General features: G+C 39.6%; 2 protein-coding genes across 2 annotated transcripts; both read right to left on the bottom strand.

The window, feature by feature from the left end:
* Positions 1-4,548: 4,548 nt before the first annotated feature.
* LOC126630548 (uncharacterized) lies at positions 4,549-9,638 on the bottom strand. The gene is made up of 9 exons (XM_050300672.1): positions 9,446-9,638; positions 9,293-9,352; positions 8,530-8,662; positions 7,738-8,017; positions 6,720-6,848; positions 6,581-6,630; positions 6,194-6,291; positions 5,821-6,108; positions 4,549-5,235 (listed from the first exon to the last, which is right to left on the bottom strand). Exons 2-9 carry the CDS (start codon positions 9,335-9,337, stop codon positions 4,753-4,755), a joined length of 1,506 nt encoding a protein of 501 aa, XP_050156629.1. The 5' UTR covers positions 9,338-9,352; positions 9,446-9,638; the 3' UTR covers positions 4,549-4,752.
* Positions 9,639-10,095: 457 nt separating this feature from the next.
* On the bottom strand, positions 10,096-11,789 carry LOC126630551 (type III polyketide synthase A-like). The gene is made up of 2 exons (XM_050300678.1): positions 11,440-11,789; positions 10,096-11,253 (listed from the first exon to the last, which is right to left on the bottom strand). The coding sequence occupies exons 1-2, from the start codon at positions 11,648-11,650 to the stop codon at positions 10,268-10,270; spliced, it is 1,197 nt and encodes a 398-aa protein (XP_050156635.1). The 5' UTR covers positions 11,651-11,789; the 3' UTR covers positions 10,096-10,267.
* Between the last annotated feature and the right edge of the window lie 1,706 nt (positions 11,790-13,495).

Raw genomic sequence — 13,495 nt, 5'->3', positions numbered from 1 at the left:
GTGAAGCAGAAAGATTTGATGTGACTTAGATATGGTATTATTGTGACTCAACAGTGTTTTCACTTTGTTTATGCTTGCCTTCGTTCTGAGCTTCTTGACCTCAACTCAATATATATATACATATATATACTGAGTCGAGTAATTGAGACCATTCGACTTATGAGCTGAAGCTCAAGGAAACTAGGGGGCAATATTTGGACCCAAAATTACACCATCGACCCGAGTAATCGAGACCGTTAAGTAAGCATACCTCTACACAGTCAAAGGAAAAGTGAAGATAATTTTAGTAAGGGTAAAAGATAACATTATGGTTTCATTTATCATGATTATCTTTTAATAATGATTTATCTTGACATTTTCTTATGAAAATAATGATTTGTCATTTTGAGCCAAAAGGTCGTTTCACTGTAAAATCAGCTTATCACGTAGCGTGCAATTGGCTCCAACAGTCTGCTAGGGGAATATCCTCATTGTCTAATAGACTTTCATACTCCAAACTTTGGTCTGGAATTTGGAATGCTAGTGTGCCCCCAAAGGTGCGATTGGCTTGTTGGAGTTTTGTAACAATCTCATCCCAACGAAGTAGAATTTGGAGAAAAAACGTGTGGTGACAGAACTATCGTGTGTTCTATGCAATTCTAGTACTGAGGCAACCTTACATATCTTTAGAGCACTTCCACCGGAGGTGAAATGTGCCAGCACCCAGTAAAAAAACCAGGCTGGGGGTCAGTGCATCCACTCCAGCCTGTGGAATAGACTGGCACCCAGCCCAAGCCAGTCCACAAGCCGACCTAAATCGACATAGGAAGGAGACGGCTCATCTGACGCCATACTAACGTCATGGCTACCGTCTCTCTCATCTGGAACCCTATCAAATGCCTAAAACCCCATCCCGATCCCTGGAACCCCATCAACCCCCTTCCCCTGATAAATCCATATATTCAACACCAAGTCCCCCTTCCAAATCGTGATCTTCCTTCAACTCGGATTGTCATCGATCGGTTGATGGATCTTCCTGCAACTAGAACTTTTTTTTCCGTTTTGTATATTTTCGATGAATTTTGAATATGTAGGTGTTGATTTTTAGGGGTTTACAGTGTGTGCAGGTCAAGGATGGTGGGTGTCCATGTTTAGAGTAGGGTGGGTTCGACGGCGTGGTGTACAGAGAGAAGAAAAAAGTGGGAAATGTGGGAAGAAGAAGAAGATGATGACAGGAGTCAGAGAAAAGAAGAAGAAGGGAGTCAGAGAGAAGAAGTCAGAAATTAAAAAACCAAATTATTATTTTATAATAAAAATTAATAATATTTTAATAAAATTGACTAGGCTATTTTTTGTTAGGGGTGGAGATGTTTTGGCTTATTACTGTTCACTGGAGTCTATTATTGTTCACTTGAGTGGATAAATGCACTGGGTGCTGACGCAAAATCTTTAGGGGTGCTGAAGATACTTAAGTTCATTAGTGTTTGTTTTTATTTGGTGTGTTTATTTTATTTTATGTGGTGTGTTTTTTAAGTTCATTTAGTGAGTTGAAATGTAATTTTGGTATGTTGATGTAATTTTATTTGGTGTGTTTTTTTTTTTTTTTTTGGTGTGTTGATGTTATTTTATTTGGTGTGTTTAAATGTGTTTTGAATAAAGTACTAAATTAAATAAATTGGAAACAACATAAAGTACTAAATTCAATAAATAACCAAATTAAATAAATATGCTCTTAGTTTAAATAAAGTACTAAATTCAATAAATCGGAAACAACATAAAGTACTCTATTCAATGAATAAGAAATTACAATCCGAATAAGAAATTACAACCCGAATTGATTGGAAAATTATGGGTTCGTGAATGGATAATCATCACCTAACCAATTTGTCGTGCTAGGAAGATCTTCTGTTGTCGTGCTAGGATGATCTTCTGTTGTCGTGCTAGGACCATCTCCTCTTACTCTCGCTTATCTTGCATGCCTCTTTCGCATCACGTCCGCTTTCTCCGACTTCCAAAAATATTTAGAGTTTGGAGACTTTCCTTCTAAAGGCTCATTTATAATGTTACGATCTTGTTCAGCCATTTTTTCTTCTCTTCTATGTTCCATTTCTTGCCAAAGTAGTTCTCTTTCTCTCTCATCAGCTTCAAATTTTTTCTCAAAAGCTGCAGCTTTTGCATCATCTCTAGCCTTATCAGTCTCAAATTTAGCCATTTTCCAGGCCAAAGTCAATTCACCTTGGTGGGCAAGGTCTTCCATATACTTTGCATAATCTTTCTTGGAAGCATTACCTTTTCTTTTTGAAGCCTTCTTACCTTGAGGCCTAATTGGAAAATAGGTCGACCCCAACGCTTGTTCAATGGGGGGCGTTTCGGGCACTTCTTCTCCATCATCTTCATCATGATCATGCGAGGCATGATCGGGTGTAGAGTATAGATGGGTGTTGTTCATGAAAACTTTTGGACCGACAGACACAATTTTGAATTTAGGACAATCTTTGACAATATTCCAACATTCAAACTGGGTGAATGTTTTGTTTTTGCTTTTGGTTTTGGCACCATACCAAGCTTGTGCTTGAAGTTCCTACACAATGCGGGAGGATAAATAATTATAATGAGAATAGGTAACAAATAAATAATACAAACAAATAATTATAATGAAAATAGGTAACAAATAAATAATACAAACAAATAATTATAATGAAAGTAGCTAACAATTAAATAATACAAACAAATAAATAATATATTGTTACTTGATCCGCTAAATTTTCCCCACTTCGAAGATTACCACTAGCTTGTGCCAAGGCGTCTCTCCACGTACTAAACGCTTGGCTAAGTAATTTCCAACGACTGGACATCGATTCTTTAGTTCTTTGCCCACCCATTTTCTCAAGATAATTGGTATAAATAAGACTCCACATTTCTCACAACTGCATCTCATTACCCGTAAGTGAATCATGAGTAACTTGAACTCAGCTAATACACAACGCAACATCTTCAAGAAGCGTCTAATTCGTACCTGCTTGAGTAGTCATTTTGTTAGAAAAAAATTGGATTCAAACTTTGAGAGAAATATAGGAATGTGGTTGAAAGTAGTTGAGAAAATATGAAATTGTGGTGTAAGGTAGAAGATAATGAGAAGGTATATATAGAAAAGTAAAATCAATTTTTTTTTATAATTTTTCATAATTTTTTTTTTCGGATTTTAAAGAATATTTTACAATTTTTTTAATTTTTATTCACCTAATTAATCTTTGCCGTTGGATTTAAAAAAATTTGAATTTCAACACTCCAGATTGTGCCACGTGGCACAACGGTAACATTTCAGAATTTTTAACTGTTTTTTTTTTAATTTACAAAGCCTAATAACGTGAACCGTTGATCTTAGATCCGCAAATTAAATGACAATTTTTAAATATTTTTTACTGTTGGAAATCCAATGGTCTATAAAATAAGACCGTTGCAATTGAACGGACACGTGGCTTCCCAACAGTAACTTTTCAAAAGGCGTCGCCAGCCCCAGCGCTGTTTTTTTATCGGAAGAAGCACACCCAAGCGCGCGTGAAACGCACACACCTGACGCAGCCCTCGGGCTCTCGGGCTGGCAATCAATGCCGGGCCTGCTCCTCGGACCTCGCTTGTCACTCGGGCTTCCCAACGCTGGAGCCTATCCCCCCCCCCCAGCAATTTGCTCCTGTTTGAAAGCCTGGCCCCCGAGCAACCTCCCCCGCTGGAGTTGCTATTAGGGATTGCCATTTTGCCCGATGTGCCTGGATATCTTCCTCGTTGGGGACTCTGCCACGAATGAAAGACCCTATTTCTTTCAAGGCTTGGGCTTTGGACCTGATTGAGCGGTTCCCACCCCATTACTTTGAGATTTTCATGATGACTTGTTCGCCTATTTGGAATTGCAGGAATTCAGTTCTATGGAATGCTAAATGTGATTCTCCGGACCTTGCAGCAGCCCGAGCTATATCTTGGCTGTAGGATTTTGTTAGGGTCACAACAGCTACATCTCGCCCCCAAAGTTCTGCTCCGACCACCCTAAATGGTCTCTCCTGCCAACGGGCCGCCTTAAGATGAATTTTGATGGCGCATGGAGGGAGAGTCTTAAGGTAGGTGGAGCGGGAATTGTCATTAGAGATGATGGAGGTAATTTTCGTTGGCTACTGTAAGATTTTTAAGGATGTTTTCACTCATTTACAAGCGGAAGCGTTGGCTGTTTGAGATGGTATGGTTTGGGCGGCGTCAAGGGGGTTTTAGAAATTTGATAATCGAAGGTGATTCTCTTCAGATTGTGGGTGCCCTCGCGGAGCCTTCTACCAATTTGTCTAACATTGGGCATATTGTGGAAAAGGCAAAGGTTTGGCTCCCCATAGTCACTGAAGAAGCATGTACCCATGTCCGCCACCAAGCCAATGGGGTTGCCCATCGTCTCGCTTGTTTCAGCCTTAGCATTGGAGACCATTGCGAGTGAATCTGCCCTCTAAAACTCAGTTTTCTGAGCTTCTCAATGAAAATCGTATCGTTTCAATCAAAAGAAAAAAAAAAGAAAAAAAAAAAGAACAGAAGTAATCAAGTGAGCTTGCGCTTATACTGTATTGTGTTTCCATGCCCAACAGTTACTCAACTTTCCTACAATTGAATCAAAAGAATAAGACGGAGAGGAGCACAAGTATATACAAAAAATGAGCACCATTCCCTGTTAAGGATATAAAATACCATATTACAACGAACAAATAACAACAGAGAGATGAAACGCAAAGGTCATTGGCCTCATTCATCTTTCGTCCCATTATCGTGTCTCTTATTCTGCCCAACTTCGACAAGCAACGTCAAAAGAGCTTCACACACTTGAGAAGCATCTGCTTCGGAAGGGTCATCTGACAGTGACGAGTATACCATCCAGGCATGGTCTAATTTACGCTTTGGACGCACAACAATGGATCCAGGAACTTCCGCATCGCAGCATGTGACAAGTCCATCACTCTTCTTGCCATATCTGACCTGAAGAAGCTGTGCACAGGCAGCCATAGCTGCACCAAGGGGCACTACCACTGGAAGTTTTGCTGCTTGGCCTGCAGAAAGAGCGGCAGGTAGCTCGGCATGCGCTACACGAGATAATGTAGCTAAAACAGCAGGAGAAATGGGAGCTTCAGTGTGGCATGAAACAACCGGGAGATCCTTTGGCAACGGGTGTTTCCTTATAAATTCTCTTCTTTTCTCATAAGTCAAATCTTCCAGGGCTTGTAAATCACCCTTCACAGAAGAAGATGACATGGTATTTCAGAAAAAAAATTACTCTAGAAATCAACTGAGAAGTGCTTCACAATAGTAACCTCCAATACATGTTTAATGAGAACAGAAACATTATCGGAAAAACAAAACAATCATAATAGGAGCACCATAACACCTAAAACATGCTAGACTTCTATTGTTTCTTCCATGGATATCACAACTTATTAAGATTAATATAACTATCATACTTCCGCTACCATATGAAAGCACAAAAATTGGGTCCTTCACACCATCTACCCCCATCCTCAGGAAAAAACAAAATTAACCCCCGTCACCCACATCTGAATGCCCATCATCAGTCCTAGCAGCACTTGAAACTTCACCAAAATTTTCATGTCAGGCCACACCTCAGTCAATAATATATATACATATTAAGAGCATAAGTCACACCTACGAGTGCACCCTACTACAGGAACCAAAAGAAAACATGATGACAGGCAAGAAAGCTCAACTGAATGACACTGGAACAATGAAAAAACATTTTTCTTTACCATTGTTTTCATTATACACCAGATAGTCACATGCACGCACGCACTCCTTACATACCTTAATCACTTTACAGATCACAATCTCCATTAGCTTTCGCAAGTTCACATAATCACCAAGCTGTCCCTCTCGCAAGATATCTGTAGCTATTGGGCTACCGCCATATGGACTCTGTGCTAACGCCAAACCAGCAACCTTATCTTTCAAATCAGGCCAATACAACGATAGAGCAGCTGCTGCATCTATTCCCCCTTTGCTATGTCCCAGAAGCAAGACACGTTTTTTGGAACCCCAATAGAATTCCTCAATGTATTCTTTTATCTCTCGAGCATTTTTTTCAACTGAAGCCTGATTGGTGATTATTAACACTTAGTTGAGAATATAATAAAAAGGTGAAAGGGGCTTTCTTTAAGCAAAAATAACAAATAAATACCTCACTATGAATCTTGGCTATATGGCAGACCAGACCCAGTTTTGATAAACTCGTTTTTGTATTTACAAAATATAGTGGTCCATGGTTGCTGAAAAGACCTATTGATTACAAAAGTAACCAAACTTCATAAGCACGTAACTATAAGCAAAATGAAGATATATAAAATATTTCGGAATTCCAATCTCCAGACCAAGTATATAGGATTGAAAAGAAAAGCACAAATTTGACGAAGAAAAAACCAAAAATGATCCCGAATGCATCATCCACATCATACAAGCAGGCCACATCAGGGCAGAAATGGGAAGGGAATGGAGATGTTGTTTCCCCTTATCCGTCCCCTGACTAAAGTACTATTAACCATTTGTGTTTCATTCGAAGAAATTATACCTGGAACCAACAAACAAACCATCGAGTTTGGCAATCTGTGAACACCATGCCTGGCAAGGGGAGAAATATTTCATTTAATACTGGCGTCAACATGATAAGATCTATATGCAAAATAAAAATAAAATACAGTATACTACACCTGATATCCCCCAAAATCTCCATGAACCTTTCAGTGCCGTCTTCAACAGGGGGCATTGTCGGATCACGCTGTAGCCATCCTATATCATCTGCTGACCCACGCACAGTTTTTCGAACTCGATCAATAAGGCTGAAATTCAACACAATAATCACCACTAAGTTGAAAGCCAGATGATGCAAAAAACAAGAAGCTCACAGAAATACAAGCTTAGAGATAATTCTCTGACAAATGTATGGCTTAGTTTCAATAAGAGGCACATAGGCTACTCTGGTAACTGTGGCAATGAATCATATTCCTACTTTGTGTTGGGAAGTTGCTTGAGGAGGTAAGTTTTTAGCGGCAAGGTTATTTTGGTGGAATTTCAAGATTTGATGCACAAAATTGGTACAAGCATTACTTGGGTCCTAATAAGGGCCATCCCATACTATTAACACTTCATGGTTTCTAAGCTATGTAGGTTTCTTGGACAGCACTGATGCCTAGAAATTTGTTCTGTCTTTCTTTTTCTGCTGCTGTTATTCTTACCTACTCACTGTAACCATAACCAGAATGTTTTTCCCACAATTCCCTGTAAAAGTTTTGTTAGCTTCATGTAGTGTAATAGCCATCAAGATACAAAAATTTCTGGGTCAAGCTTCTTATTTCTCTGTTAGGGTAAATATTTATTAATAATTATTTTAAAAATTTTTGGGATGGTTTGCGCTTGTGGTTAGCATATATGCTCTTCCAAATCCTTCTTTTGGGTTTTAACTCTATTTGTGGCAGGCTGGGGGTTGTTAATATAAACTCTCCAGATTGAGTCTATTAGTGAATATTCGGCTAACTTGTATTGCTGACTTCTTGCTTAGGAGTCCTACATAGTCCTCCATGCACTGATGTCTTAAGCAATGCAGTAAAGTGCTCCTCTCTTCTACTAAGTTTTCTTTTTAGAAAATATTTTAGGTTAATGGTTAATGCATTTCAATTGAAGACTTTACAAGGATAGGTCACCAAGAAGTAGTATGTTAGGAACAAATACCCTTGAAATAAAGGAATGCCACTTTGGCCACCATTGGTAGATTTGATGATGGCACTAGAGTTTCCTGATGAATCTCCTGAAGCACTTCTCACTGTTCCATCAACTACAGAGGGAGCATCAGTTGCAGAACTAGATGACTCTGCACATGCTGAATGGTATCCACTAGAAGACACATCATCGCTAGATGTAGCAAGGGAGGCAAAAGTTGGCCGAGACCAAAAGGTCACCATTTCCTGAGCATGTCCATTGGAAACCCCTGAATCACTAGAAGAAGGTTCTACTGCAAAATAGCAAGATCCATAACTTATGACAACTCAGAAAAAAAGCACACAAGTAAAATAAAAACTACACCATAATAATAAATGGTAAGGAAATATATAAAAGCAAATACAAAAGGTACATGAGAGAAGCTTATTTCAAAGTGTTCATTGAATTATTCTCATACATGGGAGAAGGTTGAAAAGGATGAAAACGGATCAACTCATTGGTTGATGAAAAATCACTTCCACACTAAGAGAAATTATGCGCAGAGTACTTGTAAAACTAAGAGAACTGTTCTTAGGGAAAGACCGGGAAAAAAAACACAAAAACCAAACTAATGACAATGTACAGAGAAAAAAATACTGCCGCAAAAGAATAACTTTCCAGGTTTATACAGTAAAGACACCACATTTCATAACCAACTCCCCAGCTCACCTTCCCCACTCCCACTATACGTTGAGAATAAGGAAGGGAAAACAAGAGAATAAGAAACTCAACCAATCTCGATAGGGAATAAGGATGATTACTTACCAGAATAATCAGTGAAACAGCGTGTAAATAATGAAGTTGTCTGAGAAAGATAAGAGGCAGCGTCATTGAGAGCTGGTACTGAGGTAAGCAGCTGAGGAAAGACCCCATCATTTCTCATAGTACCATTCTGAGCCTGGAAAAAAAGGAGTTGCTAAATAATTATAATTGTTTTTTTCCTAATTACAAATATTGTAAACAATATATCAAAGAAAATGAGCAAGGAATGAAATTCCGAAGTTTCTCAAGTTTTTCTTTTATCCAGCAATGCAACGTAGAGTGCAATAAACAGAGGACAGCAACAAAAGTGGGATACAAAATCAGATTCCGGCCACAAAACGATCATCTAAATTTTCATTTCTTTGTACATAAACAAGAGTGCTTAAAGTATAGAGATTAGTCACAAGCAATAATTGGTGCCCTAGTTCCCGATAACCGAGCTTGCTGGAAACTAAATTGAACTAAGAAATAATACTACATTCTCTGCAAAACCATGTGCACCAAAAAAGTTGATCGAAACCTCGCAATCTAATATCATCCTCATTATATACCTTGAGCAACACCTTAATAATCTCGAGAGGAAACCCCGATTCAATGCGATATCAATAACTCCATTTTAACCACTAATTACAAAGCAACTGCTTTCACATCATAAAATTAATTACCTAAACCTGCCCCAATCTTTCAAAATGTAAATTTTTGCAACAATGTTAATTAATTAAGCTAGCAGCAAAAAAGGAAACAAGTTGAATGATAGATAGGTTACCGTCAACGGTGTCGTTTCGGTGGGATTGGTCTTTCCATCTTGCATTATAGACCTCAATTTCTGCAAAATTGAATCATAATTCCAAGGTAAATTCAGGTGCCTAAAAATTTGAAATTACCGAAAAGTTTAGAGATGTTGGTGAAATTAATTTACCTGGATTACTACTGCGATTAATTCAGAATCAGATGAATATTGGACGAACTGAAAAAAATTCGGAATTGAATTGATGTGGAATTAGGGTTTTTGGAAATTTGAAATGATCAGATTTTTCTTCTGCAGGAAAGAGAACGAAAGAGGGAGAATTGCGTAACGGCAAAGCAAATAAGGAAAGAGCAGAAAAGAATAAGAAAACTACGTCGTTTGGTATGAGTTTGTCGTTGTTTCCGCGGCACCGCTCGGAAGCTACCAAAACACAATACTACTAATTGACGAAAATACCCCAATAGCTATCAGATTTTCCTACCATTGCACTTGTGTGCAAAATGTAAGATGTTACATTCGTGCTAGATTATCGTGTTGACGTGTTTTTTTTTAATTTTTTTATTTTAAGGAAACAAAATAACGTTACAAGAGGGAAAAATTTCGGAAACACCCAAGGTCCCTGGAGTCAAATAACAAGGCATCAGAAGCAGCCAGAGGCGCACAGCTAATGCAAACATAAAAATTCTCTAAACCAAGTCCACACGAAATGATGACATCAGCTACAAAATTAGCTTTCCTAAAAATATGATTCCAAGAAACAAATTCAAAAGAAGAGGCCAACTATTTAATGTCTTCAATAATAACCCTGATACGCCAAGGAATCAAAATTCGAACAACTCCATTTCATTAAAATGACCAAATTAAATTAAATTGAAACAACACCATTTCATAATTTCATTAACGAAATTCTAACAAGGTATCGTATCGTTGTATCTGTATCGGTGTGTGTGCAACATGCACAACCCTCGTAGCTTATTGAGACAATTCACACCACTAGAGGCTGCGAAGGAGAATGCCTTCAAAAGTAATCCCAGGTCCAAATGCTAAGGCAAGTCCCCATTCCTCATCCCTCCCCTCCTTCTTCTTCAACTTCAACTCCTCCCTCATATTTTCCATCACATAAAAAATGGTGTTGCTACTCACGTTCCCATAGTCCATCAGTGCCCTTCTGCTGCACTCCAGCTTATCACTGCTCAGCTTCAGCGTGCTCTCCATCTTGTTCAGAATCGCAGGTCCGCCCGGGTGCACGGCCCAAAACAGCTCGTTGAAGTTTTTCAGCTCTGCTTTCGCTGGCACGGTCAGCTTCTTGCAAAACTCCTCTATGTTCTCGTCAATTTTCTGGGGCAGGTCCCTTCCAAGCTTGAAGTTAATGCCTTCCTCCGACAGCCTGCCGTCGATCACATTATGAGTCCCGGGGAGGAACTGCTGGACGGCGTAGTTAAGCTCCATGAAAGGAGACTCTTGTCCTGCTATTGGGTTGCTTCCAATGATCACAGCTGCAGCTCCGTCCCCGAATAGCGCTGCCCCTACAAGGTCGTAAGGGCGCGCCTTGTTGGGGGGCCTGAAGCCAAGGATTGTGGTCTCGGAAGTGGTTAGCAAGACGCGGCTTCCAGGGTTGTTTTCAGCTATGTCTTTGGCAACGCGGAGGCCGGTGACACCACCGTAACAGCCTAGGAAGTAGAGCATGACGCGGCCAACATCGTTCCTTAGGCCGAGCTTGCTTGAGAGGTAGAGGTCGCCGCCTGGGAGTCTGATTTCACTTGAGGAGACGTAGACAATGTGAGTGATGTCTTCAACTGGCCTTCCCCATTCCTTGATGCAAGCAAGGCTGGCTTCCAACGCCATCTCCACCACGGCAGGGTTTGCGATTTCAAGCCGCTGTTTGATGGTGGCTGTGCCCTCTGTTGCTAGCTCAGGGTATTTGTCTAGGATCTCCTTGGACATCACTGTGTATCTAGTCTTCACAGTGGTGGTTTTGCCTAAAAAAAAATAAATACATAAATGATCACATAAAGCGTCTAAGTACACGTATTATGTGTACCACATCAATGAGATATGGTACAAATAATTATTCGATTTCGTCAAAAACGTAATTTAGAAACAAGCAAGTAAAGAAACCATTCTAAGAACTTAACTCAAGACATAGTATAAGTAATTTTACTTACACAGGCGCTCCAGTTTCTCCTTGATGGCGGCATCTTCACATTTTGTATCGCGAATGTAGCCCTCGACCAAGCAGTCTTGAGGGATGAGCTGGCTCGGGAAGGCCTTGCCCAATGCAAGGACGGTTGCCTTCCCCGGGGTAGGAGCATACCTACTTGGGGAACGATATTGCCCGGAAGAACCATTAGTGCCGTTTCTCTCGACCTTCGACATCTTTACGAGACTACGAGGAGGAGACTGAGCAAAGGAAGTTATCTGAGTTTGGAGAAAGGCAAAGGGAATGTGTATATAAGGGGGAGATTTGGGTGGTGTTGGAGAGGAGTTGGTTTCAGAGGGAGAGTAGCATGAAAAGAAAGAGATGTCTAATTTATTGTGGTTTGGTGATTTTATGGGTTTCTTTTTTGTTGGGGAGGAGTTAGGAGGGTGACTCCTTTGGGAGGGAACTAAAACAATCTTTCCCTTTTGTTTGGTTTGGTAAAACAACACAGTTAAAATGTTGAAAACCAAATAGTTACCTTCTGCTTCAAAAGCATGAGTAGTTAAAAAAAGAGGGTTAGGGTTTAGGGTTTCGTAGAATCGAAGAAGAGTGCCCGAGTTCAAATTCTTTTACCCGTAGATTAGAGTAGTATTGTTCATTTCTAAATCATCTTATATTCCGAACATGCTCTGTAATTTGAATATTAGAAAAATGATTTGGGATTTGAAATCTTTTACACTTGAGGAGTATATTAGATTCCAGTCACACTCTTTGCACCTGATGACAGCTTTTGTTTCTTCAACAGTTCAACTACCGCCCTTTCACATTATTCAAGCCTTTTCTTTTAGAGCCCTTTGCCTCTCTCTTTTATGGCCATCCAGGCTTTGGCTAGCTGAAGGGGGTGGGGTGTCTTGTGTATTGTGTATGCGATCGGACAGCCATGTGGCAACCAAAGAATTTTTCAAAACAAGGGAATTCAAATCTAAAAAATCTCTTAACTATATGTAACAAAGATAAGAATTCAAATTTCTCGTGACAATGTAAGGTGGTGGATAGGCCTGACATTTTGGACCCAACCCGTTAACCCGACCCGACCTAACCCGTTAATATTTGTATTTGGTTGGATGTTTAACGGGTCAGGTCGTTAACGGGTGAACCCGTTAAATAACAGGTCACTTTAGGTCAACCCGTTAGACCCGTTAGGACCCGTTAGCACCTGTTAGTTGAGGATATTTTAGTAATTTTAGTAAAGTCTTAATGACAAAAAATAAACTGTATGCAAAAAATAAAAATAATAATAATTGTTAACGGGTGTTAACGGGTGAAACGGGTGACCCGTTAGCTTTACGGGTTGGGTTCGGGTGACCCGTTAACTTAACAGGTCGGGTGAAACCCGATCCAAATCCAATAAACCCGACCCGTTTACAGGTCTAGTGGTGGATATAAGAGATTTACAAACTAATGTAACACCAAGAATATGGATCTTATAGCCTGCCTTCTGGTTAGTAAAGCAAGGGCATGCTTGACTTCTCAATCTCTGTGATTTCACTCCACAATTTCGTGGCCGTATCCATTTTGTGTTGTGCTGCACTTCCCACTCGATGGTAGTTGACTTTACGTTGTTCGTAAACAGGCAAAATGAAAAAGAAAGTAAAGAATGGCTAAATGAAAAATGTTTGGGAAATCCTTGTCTCAGATAGATTATTGTTGAGAGAGCCTTATTGCCCTGGTGTCAAGGAACAGGGCATAAAAGTTTTTTTTCGTGGATTGGGATCAACTATTTCGATTTCCAGGCAAAAGTTTCCTTCAGTGACCGAGTTTTGTTTGATTCTCAGACAAAGTTTCCTGGAAAAGAGACAAGGCAACTGTTTAAAAGAAAGGTTTCGAATCAGGTGCATAGGTTCTCTCTGGGTTTTTGAAGGTGAAAGTTTAAGAGGAAAGGATTTGAGTCGGTAGGGGAGCACAAATGATGTAGGATTGAGATACTAAAATGTCATTTGCTAGCCACGGGAAACTTAGACGAAGTTGAATTCTTGCAAATGAATACTCTTGAGATTTAAATCTTTCAAGAAATAAACCGG

This window comes from Malus sylvestris, chromosome 7 (assembly GCF_916048215.2).
Source record: "Malus sylvestris chromosome 7, drMalSylv7.2, whole genome shotgun sequence".
NCBI lineage: Eukaryota > Viridiplantae > Streptophyta > Magnoliopsida > Rosales > Rosaceae > Malus > Malus sylvestris.
This window is presented reverse-complemented; position numbering and strand designations above follow the sequence as displayed.

Coding starts and splice junctions, on each gene's coding strand:
- LOC126630548 (XM_050300672.1), bottom strand. CDS start 9,337: ATGCAAGATGGAAAGACCAATCCCACCGAAACGACACCGTTGACG. Junction 8,663..9,292: donor CCGAAACGACACCGTTGACG/GTAACCTATCTA, acceptor CTTTTTTTCCAG/GCTCAGAATGGTACTATGAG. Junction 6,292..6,580: donor GGTTTGTTTGTTGGTTCCAG/GTATAATTTCTT, acceptor TGTAATCAATAG/GTCTTTTCAGCAACCATGGA.
- LOC126630551 (XM_050300678.1), bottom strand. CDS start 11,650: ATGTCGAAGGTCGAGAGAAACGGCACTAATGGTTCTTCCGGGCAATAT. Junction 11,254..11,439: donor GGAGAAACTGGAGCGCCTGT/GTAAGTAAAATT, acceptor ATTTTTTTTTAG/GCAAAACCACCACTGTGAAG.